General features: G+C 47.1%; 1 protein-coding gene across 1 annotated transcript in view; it reads right to left on the bottom strand.

Moving 5' to 3' along the window:
• Positions 1–1,497: 1,497 nt before the first annotated feature.
• NAGA (alpha-N-acetylgalactosaminidase) overlaps positions 1,498–18,665 on the bottom strand; it is a 55,504-nt gene continuing 38,336 nt past the window's right edge. The window contains exons 5-9 of the mRNA XM_029590429.1: positions 16,394–16,488; positions 9,950–10,111; positions 8,683–8,880; positions 3,410–3,553; positions 1,498–2,172 (exon numbers count right to left, since the gene is read on the bottom strand). Coding sequence (XP_029446289.1) covers positions 2,047–2,172; positions 3,410–3,553; positions 8,683–8,880; positions 9,950–10,111; positions 16,394–16,488 — 725 coding nt within the window. The 3' untranslated portion in view covers positions 1,498–2,046. The remainder of the gene's footprint in view (positions 2,173–3,409; positions 3,554–8,682; positions 8,881–9,949; positions 10,112–16,393; positions 16,489–18,665) is intronic.

Below are 18,665 nucleotides of genomic sequence, written 5' to 3'. Positions count from 1 at the left end.
TCTGTGCAGTTTGGGCAAACAAGCATCGGGGTAACTTGCTGGATGCGGCGATTACTACCCTTAACCATAAGCCTTATGCTCACCTTTTGATGTAACATTGCTCTCTGCATCAGTGAAAGGGGATGGCAGGAAATTTGAATCAAACAGTTACCAACAAGGTTGATGAAACAGATAAGTTTGGGAAAATAAGTGTGGGAGCTTGCTGGGCAGACTAGATGGGCCGATTGGTCTTTTTCTGCCGTCATTTTCTATGTTTCTATGTAACTTAGACACAGACACCCCACAGAGAAACAGAAATCCAACACCCATACTGGCACAGAGACATTAGACATACCGCACCTAGACAGAAGACAGATACAGGCATACACGCACCACACGCAGACACAGAGAGAAAACTCAGGCAGACGGCCACATCACACACACAGACATAGACCACACACACAAATAAAGCATACCAGACAGACACACAGGCCAAATACCACAGTGGTAAGGACTGAGAAAAAAAATGCCACCAAAATTTTTTAGGAGCTGAATACAACTACATCCCACCTTGTCCAACTTTTTGCTTCTTTTTTTATTATTTTCATTAATTTTTCCTATTTTTCTCTTTTTTTTTTTTTTTTGTAGTTTTTTTTCTTATGTTTTCATTTGCTTATTTTGCTGTTTTACACTTTTTGCCTTTATCTTCCCTTCCCAGCTCCTTCCTCTCCTATCCAACTCCTTATTCTCTCTGCCCATTCCCCTCCCCTAACTCACCATTTCTCCCCCATCCTGGGATGGGCAACAGTTGTGATCTCTCTGTCCCTGAATAGAGACCCGGCAGAAGCAAGAACTCCTCCCAGGCTGAGGCCTGAGGGTGGCAAGCTCTTCCTGGGTTGTGGAACACCGCAGTGGCTTTTCCCGTGGCCATTTCTGATGCAGAGTAAGTGGATCCCCCCACCCAGCTCCACCAGTACAGAAGCAGCTTCTCTCCATGGCCCACCATAAAAGACCCATGGCATGCTTACAATGGTGAAGTCAGTACATTCTGGTAGCCCCTCCCCCTACCTGAGGAGCTTGCAGTGCCTCTAAAGCACCAAGACTCGACATTGAGGCCATTTTTTTTCCTTTCATTAGGCTCCCCTGGGGGGGGGGGGGGCCTGCCCCCAACCCCAGTTTGCTCACCACTGCTATAAGGATCACACATCCTACTGCCAGACTGGAGTGAGAAGTGAGATCGTGTGTCTAATAAAATAGGAAGGCAAGGTGTAATTAGATCCAGAACTAGCAGAGGTGTTTTGCTCTCTCTCTCTCTCTCCCCTCCCCCAGCTTCTCCGAAGATCCCTTGCAGTGCGTAAGCCTGTGTGCATGGCTATGCACCCAGGAAGCGGCTCCCTACCTTTCTGAGCTGCTGGGGTGATAACTCATTTGGGAGATCTATTTGGAATGAAAGTGCTTCAGATATCTAAAAGATAATTGTTGCACAAAGGTGAAAAGCACACGTTTAAATAACCCGTTTTATTATTATTTATTCCCAGATTTACAAAAAAAATAAGTTTCTGAAAAATCTATTGGTGTTAGACCCAGAATGGAATATTATACTGCAAAGTTCTAGGCATGGGACTTCCATCTCCAGTCGAATCCACACTATTGGTGGCAGGCGTCGAAAGCTTTAGGCCGTGGCAGCTCTGCCCTGGCCAGAGCTGCTTTTCACAGTACAAGCAGGACGAGCCACAAGGGAGAGGGGCAGTGGGTACCACTATCACAACTGCTTGGTACAAAGGATTTACTGCCACTCCCCTTCCTCCTCCCTGTCCCGCCAGCAGGGGCATGGAGGAAATGAAAAATTCCCCTAAACCGGCTTTTGGAGATTCCTTGTCCAGTCAGGTGCTGTGCTTCTGGATCACGATAACCTGTGGCCTCATCTCTCCTCCGCCACCCGATCCCCACTTCAATCGGTCTCCCTCTCCCAATCCAGCTGAGGCCATGTGCTGACACTGCAAGAGAGGGGGGCACCCGACTTCAGCTAACAGCATGGTGGGGGGGGAGACAGCACTGCTGGGGAACCTACAGGGTCAGTGGTTTTATGGGGATGAGATACCACATGACCACGCCGGAAGGATTGACCACAACGGTGAAGTTGGTGTTGATCCTGAGTCCGTTGACGACCTTCCTACTGTAGACGTCGTGGGCCTGGAGGGGAAGAGAAGGGACGCAGCTGAGGTGCATCCTCTTATTATTACCAGCTGAGCGAGCTGTCATGCTTACACGGAGAGTTGCGGTCCACATCCCGTCCCTTCCCAACTGGTGGGCAGTGTTTATGGGATGACAACCCAAGGTCAGATTAAAAGAGTCCAGAAAAATCAAGGAACTTTGATATATTTTGCTCTCCCTAACCTAAAGGAAGGCAAAAAATGCACCAGGGGCTCCATTTTAAGTGGACTTCCTGGCAAGCAGCTTTAAATGTGATTCAAGATTTCAAATAAAAACACTTTTTTTTTTTTATTTCCATCACAGTGCCAGCACCTTTTTCTGATTTTGCTTTGAACTTTGTTATACTTTGCCAGATGATTTTAATCCAGCCTTGGAAGGTGATCCCATAATCCCTGCCCTGGTGGGAAACATCTGGATAATGGCAGGAGTTTTGGATCGCAATCACACTTTGTGATATTTTGGCCTCTGCGTTTACAAGGTCTCCGTCCCAAAGCGCAGCCAGACTAGATTTGAGCAGGGGCTGATTCATGGCTGTGGAGGGCTGAGGCTAGAGGCAAATTACAGGGAGCCCTCTCTACTTTAAAATGCGGTATCCCAGAGACTGTGCAGGGACTCCTCAAACACAGTGTTTGGGCTGCGCACCTGGTCTCCCCCCCCCCCCCCCCCCCCGGATTTGAGCAAGAGGTTAAGTGACTTACTCAAGGTCACCTAGCGAGAGCTGATGACAGTGAAAGGATTTCATCCTGAACCTTAGGGTTCATCAATTTGTGTTACACGGTGCATCCAGACCCAAATCATCACAGCTCTGGGAAGTTCTTTGCTGTTCATATCTATGTCTTTACATGTTTGTTTCAACATCTGTAAAGTATCAGCCCATCCCCACTAATGATCTTATCAGGCAAACAGAGATCCCCTCCTCCGAAGAGTGTCCCCAGTTCCCAAGAGGGGATCTCCCTAGAGCACACAAGGGTCATCCCACTCCCCTGACAGACCCCCTGATGTCATCCATCATTTCTGTCACACCCACATCCCAACAGATAAGAAGTCTGAATAGCACAGCGAGGTTCATCATACACACATGACATCAACACCTTCCTCTCTGTCTCTATAATCTGATGTGATAAGAGGCTGGGGGGTGTGGATCCCCACTCCAGCATCCAGCTGTGCTCCCAGGCCTGTCATTGTGGAAGGCAGCATTACACCTTCCCCCACTCACCTTGTACACGGACCAACCCGTAAAGTTAAGATGTCTCAGGGATGTGGAATAGTGTAATGGCATGTCCGTCCTACGGCTGAAGAACAGCAGCGCGCTGGCAGAGTTTGACAGTGGACGGAAATGCACTTCAATTTCTGAAATTTCCTTGAAAAGTAGAAGGAAAGTAAGAACTGAATTTAAAGAAACCTGGCTCAGAAAAAAAACTTTAGGTAGGCAATGATAAATGCACCCTCAATCATGAGCTTATGGCAGCCTCCTCCCCCACCCCCGTCTCTGCACTCTGCATCATTTATTTATTTATTTATTTAAACATTTTTATATACCGGCATTAGTTGTGGACATCATGCCGGTTTACATCAAAACTGGTAAAGTATGGAAGTTACATATTAACAGGGAATTAGAAACTGGGAGGAGGGTAAATAATTAAATAGGATAGACGAGAAATAACAGTAACATTAACATTAACATGGTTCCTCGGTGTGAACGAGGAGAGAGGATAACAACATATGGTTCCTCAGTATGAGGAAGATGGAACAGACGCAATGTGGTCTATTTTTTTTTTATTGGAGGAGGTGTGAGTTTTTATTCTGGGTAGGCATGTTTGAACAACCATGTTTTCAATTTCTTTTTGAAGTTGTTCATACATGGTTCAAGGCGTAGGTCAGGCGGCAGTGTGTTCCAGTGAGTGGGACCTGCTATGGAAAGAGCACGGTCACGTGTAGAGGTGAGATGGGCTGCTTTAAGGGAGGGCACAACTAGGGTGCCTTTATTGGTCGTTCTAGTCGGTCGATTGGACTGGGTGGTTGTGAAGGGTAGGTCTAGCCAGTTGGAGTTGTGGGTGTAAATTGCTTTATGCATTATGGTGAGTGTTTTGTAGATAATACGAGAGGCTATGGGGAGCCAGTGTAGGTCTCTGAGTATAGGGGTGATGTGGTCATATTTACGAGAGTTTGCAATGAGTCTCGCTGTGGCATGTTGTAACATTTGTAGAGGTTTGATGGAAGAGTAAGGGAGTCCTAGAAGAAGAGCATTACAGTAGTCTAATTTGGATGATATGGTGGCCTGTATGACTGTACGAAAGTCTTGGGTGTGAAAAAGGGGTCTGAGTTTTTTAAGTACGTTAAGTTTGAAAAAACAGACTTTGAGAATGGAGTTTATGTAGTTCTTCATGCTTAGTTGGTGGTCAAGGAGAACTCCAAGGTCTCTCATGGCTGGTTGTGTTGAGAGGAGGTGGAGTTTGGAGGTACCAGATGGCGGAGGTGCAGGGGCAGCGTGAGGTGAGATGAGTAGAAGTTCAGTTTTGTTCGTGTTGAGGGCGAGGTGTAGGTTGGTGAGCAGGGAGTTGATGGCGGTAAGGCATTTCTCCCAATGTTCTAGTGCGTCAGAGATGGAGTTCTGGATGGGGATGATGATCTGAACATCATCAGCATAGAGGTAGAACTTGAGATGGAGATCAGAGAGGAGTTGGCAGAGGGGGGTGATGTAAATATTGAAAAGGGTGGATGAGAGAGATGAGCCTTGGGGGACTCCCTGTTGGAGGGGTTGTGGTGTGGATGTGGAGTTCCCGATTTTGACTGAGAACTTTCTGTTTGAGAGGAAGGATTTAAACCAGGAAAGGGCTAGGTCTGAGATGCCAATGAGTTCCAGGCGAGTTATTAGATGGTGATGGCTGATAGTGTCGAAGGCTGATGAAATGTCGAGGAGGGCAAGGAGGTAGCTATGGCCTTGACCCATGCCTCTGAGGAGGTGGTCAGAAAGGGAGAGCAGAAGGGATTCAGTGTTGAAGTGTTTCCTAAAACCAAATTGTGCTGGGTGGAGGATCTGGTGGTCTTCTAGATAGTTCATGAGTTGGAAGTTAACCACTCTTTCCAAGAGCTTGGCAATGAAGGGGAGGTTGGATATTGGGCGGAAGTTAGCAGGGTCTTTGGGGTCGAGCGAAGGTTTCTTAAGGAGGGGTTTGACCACTGCGTGTTTGAGTGCATCTGGAACAGATCCGTGTGCAATCGAGCAGTTGATAATATCTGCTACGGCTTTAGCTATTGTATTGGGTATGGTTAGAAGTGCTTTGGAGGGTATAAGGTCTTCAGGGTGGTAAGAGGGTTTGAGTTTTTTGAAAATGGTTTGGATTTCTATGGTGGAGGTGAAGTCAAGGGTGGGCATAGAGGGCTGAGTTTCTATGGTGGAGGTAAAGTTAAGAGTAGGCATTAAGGGTTGGGAGGGGGAAGGGGGTTGGGAGGGGGAAGAGGGAATGGTCAGGGTGGGTGTGAGACTGTTTGAAGAAGGGGGGAATCTCTTTAGGAGCGTTGCAATTTTGTTGAAGAAGAACTTGGCTAGTTCCTCGCATTTGGCGAAGTCATCGAATTCAGGTGTAGTGGGAGGGATAGGAGTCGTGAGGCCAGAGACGTAGGAAAAGAGTGTTTTGGGGTTGAATCTGTAGTCATGGATTTTTTTAGCGTAATAATCTCGTTTGTGTTTTTGGGTGGAGAGTCTGTAGCTGTGGAGAACTGATTTGTATGCTGCGGAGTTCTGCGGGGTTTGGTCTTTACGCCATTGTCTTTCCTTTTGCCTAAGAGTAGATTTTAGGGTTCTCAGTTCTGTGGTGTACCATGGGTTGGTAGGTTTTGGGGAGTTTCTTATAACTTTTTTGGAGACTGGACAGAGTTTATTGGCGATGTCTCGTGTGATGTTATTCCAGGATGCTAGGGCTGAGTCTGGGTCAGAGCAGTTTAGATTGGATAGTGCGGTGGTTAGAGCATTCGCTAGGTCCGCACTGGGGCAGGGTTTATTGTAAGTTATGGTCTTACTGTTTATTGTAAGTTATGGTCTTACTGTTATTATTGTCCCATCCCATCCACCCCATCCCAGGAGAGCAAGCTTATATTCAATCCTCCACACCACTTAAGTGTCTCACCGCTCTTAGATTTTAAAACTGAAGCTAAAAAGAATCCTTTTCGTTTTCTTTTATCCCATCTAGGATGGTGGTTGGGGCACTGAATTCTGCTTTCAGGCAGGTGTCTTCCAGCTGGCAAGTGCTGCAGAGATCGTAGTGGTCTGCAGCTTGCTAAAGCATTCCAGCGCTGGGCTGTGACTCTTGATGGATCTGGGAAAGCTTCCCAGGACAGTCAGAGCAAATGTCTGCACAGTGTGGAAGCACTTGGTTCATGCTCCATGGGGCACCAAGCTGGCTATGGGATACAATGACAGCAGGACCCATCCAGCCTGCCCAATATTTCCTCCCTACTGCAATACTGCAGCCCCTGTGTGATCTCCAGCTTCCTCGACATCCCTAGGGATACTCTGTTCTTATCCCAGGCTTGTTATTTTGATTCAGCAGGTTTCCTCATTCTCCTTTGTATTTTCATCTTATTAGGAACCAGGACAAGGATCCAGAATCCTAAGCCTTCATTTGCAGCTGTTTGGGGATTTTTCCCTCCTATTTTATATTCCTTCCCACCCCTCCCAAATATACTTATTGGGTCATTATAGAGATGGTCACAGGCCAGAGGAGATGCAGCAGGGCTCCTTCCAGAACTCTGAAATCATGGGTCCTGAATCCAGCCACTAGGTGTCACTCTTGAGAAATGGCCATGATGCCCCTTCCCCCAGTGCGCTGTGACTGATGCCTTTACTCAGCATCTCCAGCAGGACCCAACTTGAGGACCGAACCAGGGACTTTCTGCCATCCCAGAAGGGCCATCCCAGACTTTCTTTCATTTTGATGCTGTTTCTGCTTCCATGCCCCCCATGCATTCACCACCCTTTCTGAGAAGTCATATTTCCTAACGTTATTCCCGAGTCAGCCCCCTTTCTAGGACAGGGGCCACAAACTCATAACTGGTAATCTTTCACTTTCACAAATGCCGGAGAGGAGCAGGAGTAGTATACACACAGGATTTAAAATGTAGAAATCAGCAGCATGAGGACAATGAAAGCATTATTATATTCACCGTCCCCACGGGCCACAGGGAGAGGAGGGTGCCAGGGAGAGTGAGGGCAACACTTCCGCTCCCCCCCCCCCCCATGCTGCTGGCGCCAAAACACTGCCAGAGCGATGAAAGTGCTGGAAGTGGAGTGAGGGCTGGTTGGGGTAGCTATAGAGGGGGAGATTGGGGGGGGGGGGGCTGAGAGGAAGAGAGTTGGAAAAAGGGAATCTGGAGGGTGGGCGGGAGCATGAGCGTTACTCATCTTGTTAACCTCCTCCCGGCAAACACCAAGGACATGTCCGGTCACCACAGATGAGGCCAAATGGCCCTCCTGTCCGATACATTTGCGATCCACGTTAAAGAACTTCTTTTTCACTAAAATAAAATGTTTGCATCTTGTGCATTATGAATACAAACATCTCTATCATAACTCCTCCCACTCTCTCTCCTCTCCTCTCTAGCCTGTACATACTTTGGGCTTGAAGATTCACCTCAAAGCTCTTCTGGTGCAGCCTGCATCATTTTGCTACCTCTGCTCTGTTTATATCCTTATTAGTCCCTTTCACCCCACCCCACCCTCTCAAAAATGTAACGTTTATATTGCTTGAGAAAGAGAAATGTTGTACCTTATATTATATCCAAAAACAGTTGCCACCACTGAAGCAAAAAAATAAAAAATAAAAGACTGCCATCCGCACTCCCTCACATGGCCACCTGCTCTCCACTAAATCCACTGTAACCTCCCTCTCCTCTACCACCTCAGACTGCGGTAACAAAGGATACCTCAGCGACAGGGCCCGAGAAGGTGAGTGCTCACAGTCCCCATGGCAACTCCTCCTCCTCCTCCATGGGTGTCCTGTTCATAAAGGAAGCCCTCCCCTAGGCTGCCAGACCGCTGTTAAGGGGGAGGCTAGTGCCAGAGCATCTCTTAGCTGTCCAAATCCCTTAAACAAACCAAAAGAAACTCTTCACATCCCTTAAGAACAGGCCGGAGCTGAAACCAAAGTGCTAGGTACTAATCTGTCAGGACACAGGGCAACTCAAAATAAACCCTAAATAAACTCCACAAGTCTATACCACATTAAACACAGAAATACAAATTGTATAATCCTGAGTAACCACAAGAGAAAGCCCACAGTCCCTCAGCCTTGGATCCCATCAAAAGTGGAAGTGAGCAAGGTTAGGGTCTATTCTGAATGAACTAGAAGTGAAAAGATTAGAAGGAAATAGCCTGTTTCTCCACCCCCCCCCCCCAAAAAAACCCCAAAACAACCAAAAACAAAGAGGAGAGAGGCATAAAATTCCTCACCTCCCCCCTTCCCCCCATTTCCCAATTTCCCCTAGACGGACCTTGAGGATGCGCCACCCCTGAATCCCCAGCGGATCCTGATTGATCTTGATGAGTAGACGGTTCTGGAGAATCTCTCTGGCCTCTTTTGAGATGGTGCGGAGGTCGTTCGACATGAAGAGGGGTGCAGCCAGCAAAGCCCAAAAGGCCATCTGGGACTTGGCTTCCTCAAAGCTCAGGCCAAAGTTTCCAATGACCAACTACAGAGGAAGAGAAAGATCAGAAAACAGATAGCAGGTTTGCCAAAGGAAGGCACCCACAACATGCCTGGAGGATCAAATCAGCAGCGCCACACAACTGGATAGCCCCCCTCAGCAGGTGAACATATGGATTTATTGACCGAGGCAGTAAATATCGACAGAGGTAGAAGAACAATTAATCTTCACTAAAGTAACAGCAGAATTCATTTTCCAGTTCCTAGCTCTTGCCATAAGGATAAGAACATAAGAAATTGCCATGCTGGGTCAGACCAAGGGTCCATCAAGCCCAGCATCCTGTTTCCAACAGAGGCCAAAACCAGGCCACAAGAACCTGGCAATTACCCAAACACTAAGAAGATCCCATGCTACTGATGCAATTAATAGCAGTGGCTATTCCCTAAGTAAACTTGATTAATAGCCGTTAATGGACTTCTCCAAGAACTTATCCAAACCTTTTTTGAACCCAGCTACACTAACTGCACTAACCACATCCTCTGGCAACAAATTCCAGAGCTTAATTGTGCATTGAGTGAAAAAGAATTTTCTCTGATTAGTCTTAAATGTGCTACTTGCTAACTTCATGGAATGCCCCCCTAGTCCTTCTATTATCCGAAAGAGTAAATAAGCAATTCACATCTACTCATTCAAGACCTCTCATGATTTTAAACACCTCTATCATATCCCCCCTCAGCCGTCTCTTCTCCAAGCTGAACAGCTTTCTAAAGACTGAGGTGCGCATTGGTAGAGTTGATGGGTGGCTCTCCAGTAAGGGAACAGCAGGGAGCATTGCAGGTCTGGATTGGGAAGCACTATCAGAACTGTATGGAAGCTCCCAGCCCTGGGAATGAAGGAAACCCTAAAAATTGCATGAACTTAAAATATGAGAAGCACATAAGACTTCACAAGGAATGACTGCACTTAATTCCAGCATCCATGGGGGTGGGGGGGATGTGCAAAAAAACGTCATGGTGGCATGCAAGGCCAGGAATAGGTACAACAGCAAAGACTTTCTCTCTCAATACGAGATGCTCCTGAAAAACCCGGGGGGAAACATACAGGGGGACTTTACCATGTCTGGATCATTCCAGTGTCCTGGTCCAGCCATCGGCTGCAGCACATTCTGATTTTCCGCAAACCAGTCGATGACTTTCAGCACGCTGGCCCACGAGTCCTCAATATCATCATAGTTTCGCCACAAGTTACAGATCTGCTTGAGCTGAGAGTAATTCACCTGTAAATGGGGTACAAAGGTGATGGGGGAGAGAAGGAGATGAGTAATAGAGGGCAGAAGCAGAACGACTTCCCAGTAAGGAGCACCCAAGATGGACTAGGGAGGACTCCTTTTTTATATGAGCAAAAATACCATGAGGGCTAAAATCATTGCATGTTATCAAAATGTCATATGCAAGCCACCTTGGATAGCTTCATAGTTAACATAAAATGTGAAACTTGGAAACCCACTTTTTAGGTTTTTTTCTGCTCGGTGGGGCTTTCATTTTTGTAGAGTTGGGATCATCTTTAAGACGTGCCTGTGTTCACAGAAAGCACTGCACTTCCTGCCCCTGTTCCCTCTAATTATTTTGTGGGCTGTGCCTCTAAAAGAGTTCTCGAGGACAATGTCGTATATAAATTTGTGCGTGCTGTGTCCTCTGAAATATCATTTTGCTTTCCTTTTCTTGTGTGTGCTAGGTTTTCCTGTATGCGTATGCGTGTGTGCATACATCACGAGATGTATGCACACACGCATGCACAGCTTGCAGGGAACACTGATGACTGCTCTAGTGTCAGGACTTGGAATAAAGGCAAAACTTAAAGGCTCAGAAGCCTCACACTGCAGAAAAACTAACAGGCCAACGTAAGAAGGTGCGCGGAAAAACCGTGCGTCCAAACTGGGTGCCCATTTTTTACCACGCTCACTTTCACCTCTCTTGGGCACCCAATGCAATAGGCAAATGAGCCACTGCGCTAAAAAGGACATGCTAGGAATACATTGTGCATCCCTAGCGCGTCCATGGCATCGGAGTCGTGGCTGTGTATGGGTTAGGGAAACAGACGCTCGTAAATTAAGCATCCGTTTTCCTAACCTGACCGCTGTCAAGACCTTTTTTTTTTTTTTTGTCATGTTGCTGCTTTCTGTGGTTCCTCCTACTTAGTATCATGATGATATTACGTCAGAGGAACCATGAAAAAGCAGTATTTTCTGCTTTTTTGTTCATGGCTTGGGGCACCTCAACACCAGCTCTGGGGCTTGCATTAATGTTTGAGGGTTAAAAAGTGCGCATTGGGCACACAGTGATTTTTTTTTTACATCGGGGGGGTACTAGCTGATAGCCTCATCAGCATGGCATTTACATGTGATGAGCGCTATTAGCTTTGCGCTGGTTTTGGATGCGCTGATCCTGTTATTACATCAGGGGTTATGGACGCGCGTCCAGCCGCTGGTTAACCTGTGTGCTCGTCTGAGCACACCATATTGCATTGGCTTGTAAATGTTACAGCGCATGCCGCAATGAAAACAGCCAGTGAGAAATCATCATTTGTAGCCTTAGGGATTAACTGGGATTTCCTTTTGGAAATGCCTGGGGTACAAGCTACCAGTGAACATAGTGCACAGAACGTTGTTTATCTGGCAATACCCAGATGTCACTGACCTGCAGAAGTCAGAAATCACAAAGCAAAGGCCTTCCCAGAGCACAGGAAAAAGTATAAAAGTAGTTTAATAGAAAATTATGAAGAAGTATTGTAACTGACATATCTGGGAACTCTCTAGGTGCCAGGAGACTCCAAAACGTTGCCAGTGTCAGGGGAAACACTGGAATTCCCCAGGTAAGGGGTCTTACATTTTACTGCTCCAACCCTCCCCTTCAGGCAGCAGAAAAGAGGAGGGGGTACTTTCCCTCCTTCAGGCCAATACGGTAAAAAATGCAGGAGAGCGGGCACTCCATGTTGAGCGCCCACTCTCCCGGCACGTGCCCAGGCCCCTCTCCCGGCACGTGCCCAGGCCTCTCTCCCGGCACGTGCCCAGGCCCCTCTCCTGGGCACATAATTCTGTATTTAAATGAGGTAGCGCTCTAATAAGGAGGCTCTAGGGACAATAGCGTGTCCTTAGTGCCTCCTGATTAGCGATAGAGGTGTCTGTCAGCGGGTCTGACAACCGACGCTCTATTTTACCAACATTGATTTTCGAACCCACTGAAAGCCATGGATTAGGAAAATGGACGCCGGTAAAACTGAGCGTCTGTTTTGCTAACCGCTGACTGGCGGGCAGATTTTTTCTACTTTTTTTTTAAAGTTTTGGTTCCTCCGACTTAATATCACTAGGATATTAAGTTGAAGGGTGTACAGAAAAGCAGTATTTTCTGCTTTTCTGTGCACTTTACCGGGTCGCTCAGAAATTAACCCCTGCCCTTGGATAGGGGTTAATTTCTGAGTGTAAAATGTGTGGCTTGGCTGCATATTTTACTTTCAGTATCCCGGGCAACTAACTAATAGCCTCATCAACATGCATTTGCATGTGATGAGCGCTAATAGTTTTCAGGGGTGTTGGCAGCACGTTTTCGATGCGCTAAACCCCTTACTGTATAAGGGGTAATAGATGCACATTGAAAACACATGGCCAATTGCAGGTTCAAACAGTGTGCTTGGCCGAGTGTTTGCGCGCCCGCGTGCATGTGTGTGTGTGTGTGTGTGTGTGTGTGTGTGTTAGTGGGGCAGAGAGAGATGATGGGCTTTTCCACCTCCCCAGCCTCTGCTAATGAACAGTAACCTCAGATCAGGATGACCACAACTGAAAGTTCTCAGGTTTGGTAACTGACAACGTTAATGCCATTCTGTGATATCTGTGGGCTCCCAGGTAACAAAATATGAAAATAACACCCTGATGCACTAAGGTAAAGCAGGGTCTTAAGAAGGCAACGCCATGTAGGTGAGATCTAGTCCAGTAAGAACTTTTGGAAGCTACTGTTTATTCATCGCTGTTCCCTGAGGAAGGATTTTATGTCTGAAACTGGACCAGGAAGGATTATACCATTGCGGTGAGATAAAGATTATAATATATCTGGACATGGAGAAACGACGGTTTAAATATGTCACAGTGGAGTAATCAGCATTGGTTTAAGTATCACCTTCTTTTTTGAGACCTTTTTTAATTGCATAAAAATAATTTTTTAAAAATTTCTAAAAAAAATGTCTGTCATAACAAAAATTTACATTAGGTTGTTTGGGTGGATGTTAATGATTATATTAGCTGTCCACAGTAACCTGGATAGTACTTAGTTTAGACCTTTTATGAAACTACCACCTTCCACCATTTATTATATTTTGTATTGACAGCCTGGTTTAGTCCATATATTAGTGCCATCAGGTTGGGAATGATGTAATAGATGCCAGATTTCCAGATGTGTTTACAATTTTATTGAAGAATGATTATATAAAAGTAGCCCGACTCCAGCCGAGTTTCGCCATGGTGTGGCTTCCTCAGGGGCTATAAAACATGAACATTAAAAAATATAACAATATATAATAAGTCAAGTATTTATGAGCACAAATTAAAAAATGACAACATAAAAATGAAATAAATAATAACTACTAAATGTGACTGACATACATATATATTGGCAACATTCAAATTAGACAGTGCAAAGAACAATAATAAAACAGTATACAGATATAATATAGTGTTTAAAAATTTTTTAAACATTCACTTCAAAAACATCTTTTTTAGAAATTTTTTTTTTATAAAAACGAATGGCACTGACAAAATCAATAATTTTGAATTATTGGGACCTGTATTTAAGTAAATATATGCGAAGAAACTGTTATGTGATGTTACCTGTATACGTGTTCAGTGTTCAAACATGGCCAACTGTTGGTTTCAAAGTTTGACATCTGTAAGAATGATGGATACTAAGTATCCATGAAATAAGATGTTTCGCGCCCCGTCTGCGCTCGGCCCGCGCACTGGCCTGCTCACCTTTCCACTGCAGGTCCAAGGTCGGCCTCTCCGGCAGCAGCCGCAAGCTCCTCCAGGCCTCAGCGTCCCATGGCGGCGGTCGCCGGGCCTTTCTCAGCGCATCAGGCCTCACGATGGGGCTCGGCATCCTCTGTGGCATCGGCGATGGTTCGGAGGCAGGAGGGGGGGATGGGCCCGAGTCCCCCGGCAGGCGGCGCGGGCAAGTTACGCCTGCTTCAAGTAGGCGTAACTTGCACAACAAAATGTAGGGGGGGGATTTAGGTAGGGCTGGGGGGTGGGGTAGATAGGGGAAGGGAGGGGAAGGGAGGGGAAGGTGGGGGACACGGAAGGAAAGTTCCCTCCGAGGCTGCTCCGGCCTCGGAGGCAATGGAGGCAGGCTGCGCGGCTCGGCGCGCGCAGGCTGTGTGCCTGCGCGTGCAGCCTGCGCGTGCAGGCTGCGGCTACGTGCGTATCTTGTAAAATCCAGCGTACTTTTGTTGGCGCCAGTTGCGCCAACAAAAGTTGTTGCGCCAGTTGCGCCAACAAAAGTACGCTGAGGTAGATCTTAGTATGGGGCGGATTTTCAGACTCTGCGAATAGGCCTACTTTTGTTTGCGCTCCAGGCGCAAACAAAAGTACGCTGGATTTTAGTAGATACGCGCGGAGCCGCGAGTATCTGCTAAAACCTGGATCGGCGCGCGCAAGGCTATCGATTTTGTATAGCCGCCACGCGCCGAGCCGCGCAGCCTACCCCCGTTCCCTCCAAGGCTGCTCCGAAATCGGAGCAGCCTTGGAGGGAATCCTCTAACGCCCTCCCCTCACCTTCCCCTCCCTTCCTCTACTTAACCCACCCGCCCGGCCCTGTCTACACCCCCCCCTTACCTTTCTCTGGGGATTTACGCCTCCCTCCGGGAGGCGTAAATCCCCGCGCGCCAGCGGGCCTCCTGCGCGCCGGGCCGCGACCTGGGGGCGGGTACGTAGGGCGCGGCCATGCCCCCGGACCGCCCCGGGCCGTAGCCACGCCCCCGTACCCACCCCCAAAACGCTGCCGACACGCCCCGAAAACGCTGCGACGACCGGGACCGCCCCCGACATGCCCCCGACACGCCCCCCCTCGGAGAACCCCGGGACTTACGCGAGTCCCGGGGCTCTGCGCGCGCCGGTAGGCCTATGTAAAATAGGCGCACCGGCGCGCAGGGCCCTGCTCGCGTAAATCCGGGCAGATTTACGCGAGCAGGGCTCTTAAAATCCGCCCCATACTGTTTTAAGATCTACCTCAGCGCTAGGGGCTCTGGATACCCTATCTCATGTTAAAATGAGTCTTATAACAAAGGTATGTATTTATGAATTATGAATTAAAAGAAACAAGACTAACAATATTGAAAGCAGGTAATGCGATTCACTTTTCCATTTCACACTGAGTTTTTTTTATATATGTCTCTTTTAACTATTATGTAGGGTCATCTTATTTCAAGGATACTTAGGCCTGGATTTTCTAAAATCGCAGGCCTTAGTGAATCGCGCGGGGCGGGGGGTGAAGTGGGGGGCGGGCCTGCGAAAGCCGGCAGTGATCGCACCACCGCAGTGCAATCGCTGCCGGCTTTCGCAAACCAATAGCACCACCGTGAAAGGTGGTGCTATTGGGCATGTTACTGGAGGCGATAAGGGCCCTCACCTTTTCGCCGTGTCCGTCCCAATACCACCCTGAATCCTCCCCTTCCGGTGCCGACTCCGCCCTGATCTAGCTATCGCGTGCGAAAGCTATAGAAAATGACCACCTTAGTACCCATCATTCTTACAGATCTCAAACTTTGAAACCAACAGTTGGCCATGTTTGAACACTAAACACGTATACAGGTAACATCACATAATAGTTTCTTCACATATATTTACTTAAATACAGGTCCCAATAATTCAAAATTATTGATTTTGTCAGTGCCATTCATTGTTATAAAAAGATGTTTTTTGAAGTGAATGTTTTTAAAAAAAAATTTTTAAACACTATATTATATCTGTATGCTGTTTATTATTGTTCTTTGCACTGTCTAATTTGAATGTTGCCAATATATATGTATGTCAGTCACATTTAGTAGTTACTATTTATTTCATTTTTGTTGTCGTTTTTTAATTTGTGTTCGTAAATACTTGACTTATTATTTATTGTTATATTTTTTAATGTTCATGTTTTATAGCCCCTGAGGCAGCCACACCATGACAAAACTTGGCCGGAGTCGGGCTACTTTTATATAATCATTCTTCAATAAAATTGTAAACACATCTGGACATCTGGCATCTATTACATCATTCCCAACCTGACGGCTTTTATAGATCGCCTTTCTTTCTGGTTTTTGGGTCCCATATATTAGTGCAGCAGGGTGTTTTTTTCATATTTTCTCACTCTGCAGTGGAGTTTTTTCTCATTGGTCTCCAAAGTAACAGCATGGGAAGGAAGGTGGAAGAAGTTTTACATTTGAAGGTCAGTCCCTTTAACAGGCAGACCGAAGGTGTGTGTGGGGGGAGGGGGGGTGGTGGTAACCAATCAGTTAACATGGAGTGTCCTACCTTGGGTGGAAGTCCTCCTTGATAGGCTGGCCAGCTGCAAGAGTAGCCAATCAAGCGACCTGTTGCATTCAGTGCCTTAGACATTCTGGGGTAACCTGTCATAGGAACAGCGTCAGGATCCTTTACCCAGGAAGAACATCCCCTCCTGTAACATTTGCAGATTTCCAGATTTAACATATCCCAGGCAGACTTCATATGGTATTCCTATGATTTTGTTGTCAGAGGGCTTAATTCACCCAAACTTGGAACTTAGACAATTTTCCAGCAGAAAGATATTTGCAGAGTCACATCTTATGTCAAAAAAGAAATGATTCAGAGGCCCCATGCATATCAGAAAAAAATGAATAATTTTTCCATGGGTCTACGGACCAATACTTGCTCTGCATCACAAGGAAGATGACAATGTATAACTCATCTTTCATTCCATCTCCTGATATGTAGATGCTCTCTGAATATCATCAGCATCTGAAATTGGGTGAAGGAAATCATCTGTGGTCACAACGATCTCAGTTCAGACTAAGGGCAAGAAGCTAAACACACTCACATGTAACTCACCACACTGCCTCGTTTCAATATTTCAAAAACACTGACGTGGCCCAAGTCCATGGGAAGCAATGGAAAAATTAGGGCTCAAAAAGGAGAAGTCTAATTTATTGTGCAAAAACACTCTTTTCTATTTATAAGGAAATAATAAAGAATGCTATGCAGGAGTTAGAAAACTGTCTTGTGTACCAGTGGCGTAGCCACGGGTGGGCCTGGGTGGGCACCTGCCCACCCAACTTAGACCCAGGCCCACCCAACTGGCACCGGAACTGCAAGGCTGTCGCGGGATCCCATCCCCGCGACAGCGAACAAGAGAACCCACGCCTCGCGCGCCATCAAGGCACACGTGGGGAAGCGCTGCTGCGGCCGTATGGCCAACCGGTCTTCCTGTTCGGGGGGAGGTGAAGCGCCGCGCGCAGCTTCCGCTTCCTCCCCCCAATGCAGGAAGATCAGCTGCCTCTCCTGCTGCCACCCGTTCTCCTGCTATCTTCGGGCCAAACGGCCCGCTGAATTTCCTGTTTGGGGGAGCGGAAGCGCCGCGCACAGCTTCCGCTTTCTCCCCCAAAGCAGGAAGTCCCGCTGCCTCTCCTGCTGCCACCGGCCTCCTGCTATCTTCGGGCGTCGGGCCGTACTGCCCGCCGATCTTCCTGCTTGGGGGGGGAGGGAGGAAGCGGACGTTGTGCGCTGCGCTTCCGCTCCCCCCCCCCCGACAGGAAGTTCGGCGGGCAGTACGGCCCGACGCCCGAAGATAGCAGGAGTCCGGTGGCAGCAGGAGAGGCAGCTGATCTTCCTGCTTTGGGGGAGAAAGCGGAAGCTGTGCACGTGCTTGAATGTGTATGTGTGGATGAGAATGGGAGTGTGTGTGGGTGAAAACTGGAGCCTGGGTGTGTATGTGGGTGAGAATGGAAGCTTGAATATGTGGGTGAATGGGAGCTCGAATGTGTGTATGTGTGGTTGAGAATGGGAGCCTGGGTTTGTGGGTGGGTGAGAATGGGAGCTTGAATGTGTGTATATATGGGTGAGAATGAGAGCCTGGGTTTGTGTGGGTGGGTGAGAATGGAAGCTTGAATATGTGGATAAGAATGGGTGCTTGAATGTGTGTATGTGTGGGTGAGAATAGTACCTTAAATGTGTATATGTATGGATGAGAATGGGAGCTTGAATATGTGTGGGTGAAACTGGGAGCATGGGTTTGTGGGTGAGAATGGGAGTCTGGGTTTATGTGTGTGGGTGAGAATGGGTGCCTGGATGTGCGTCTGTGTGTGCATAAGAATATAAGCCTGGGGAGGGGTGAGAAAGTGAGAACTTGAATGTGAGCTTGGGGGGGGGGGGAGAAGCATATGAGAGTGAGAGCTTGAGTGTGTGAGAGAGAGTCTGTGAGAGAAAGCGTGTATGTGGAAGGTGTGTGTGTGTGTGTGTGTGTGTGTGTGTGTGGAAGGGAAGAAGACAGTAATAGAAGAAAGACACTGAAAAGGAATTAGGAAATGAGCTATAAGGGAAAAAATGGGAAAAAGAGACCAGGACCAACTGATTAGAAAAATACAAAGATCAGACAACAAAGGTAAAAATATATATCTATATTTTGAGATGTTAGCAATTTAAATATAAGCAACACAACCGCTCTCTCAAAATTTATGGACAGGTAGGAGCCGTGTATAAAATCGTAATAATAAGAAGGCTAAAGTACCACAAATCACCGTGAATTATGTTTGTATCATTAAGTAAACCT

The sequence above is a fragment of the Rhinatrema bivittatum genome, chromosome 2, assembly GCF_901001135.1.
Source record: "Rhinatrema bivittatum chromosome 2, aRhiBiv1.1, whole genome shotgun sequence".
NCBI lineage: Eukaryota > Metazoa > Chordata > Amphibia > Gymnophiona > Rhinatrematidae > Rhinatrema > Rhinatrema bivittatum.
Note: the sequence above shows the minus strand (reverse complement) of the source record. Positions and strands in the feature narration are given on the sequence as shown.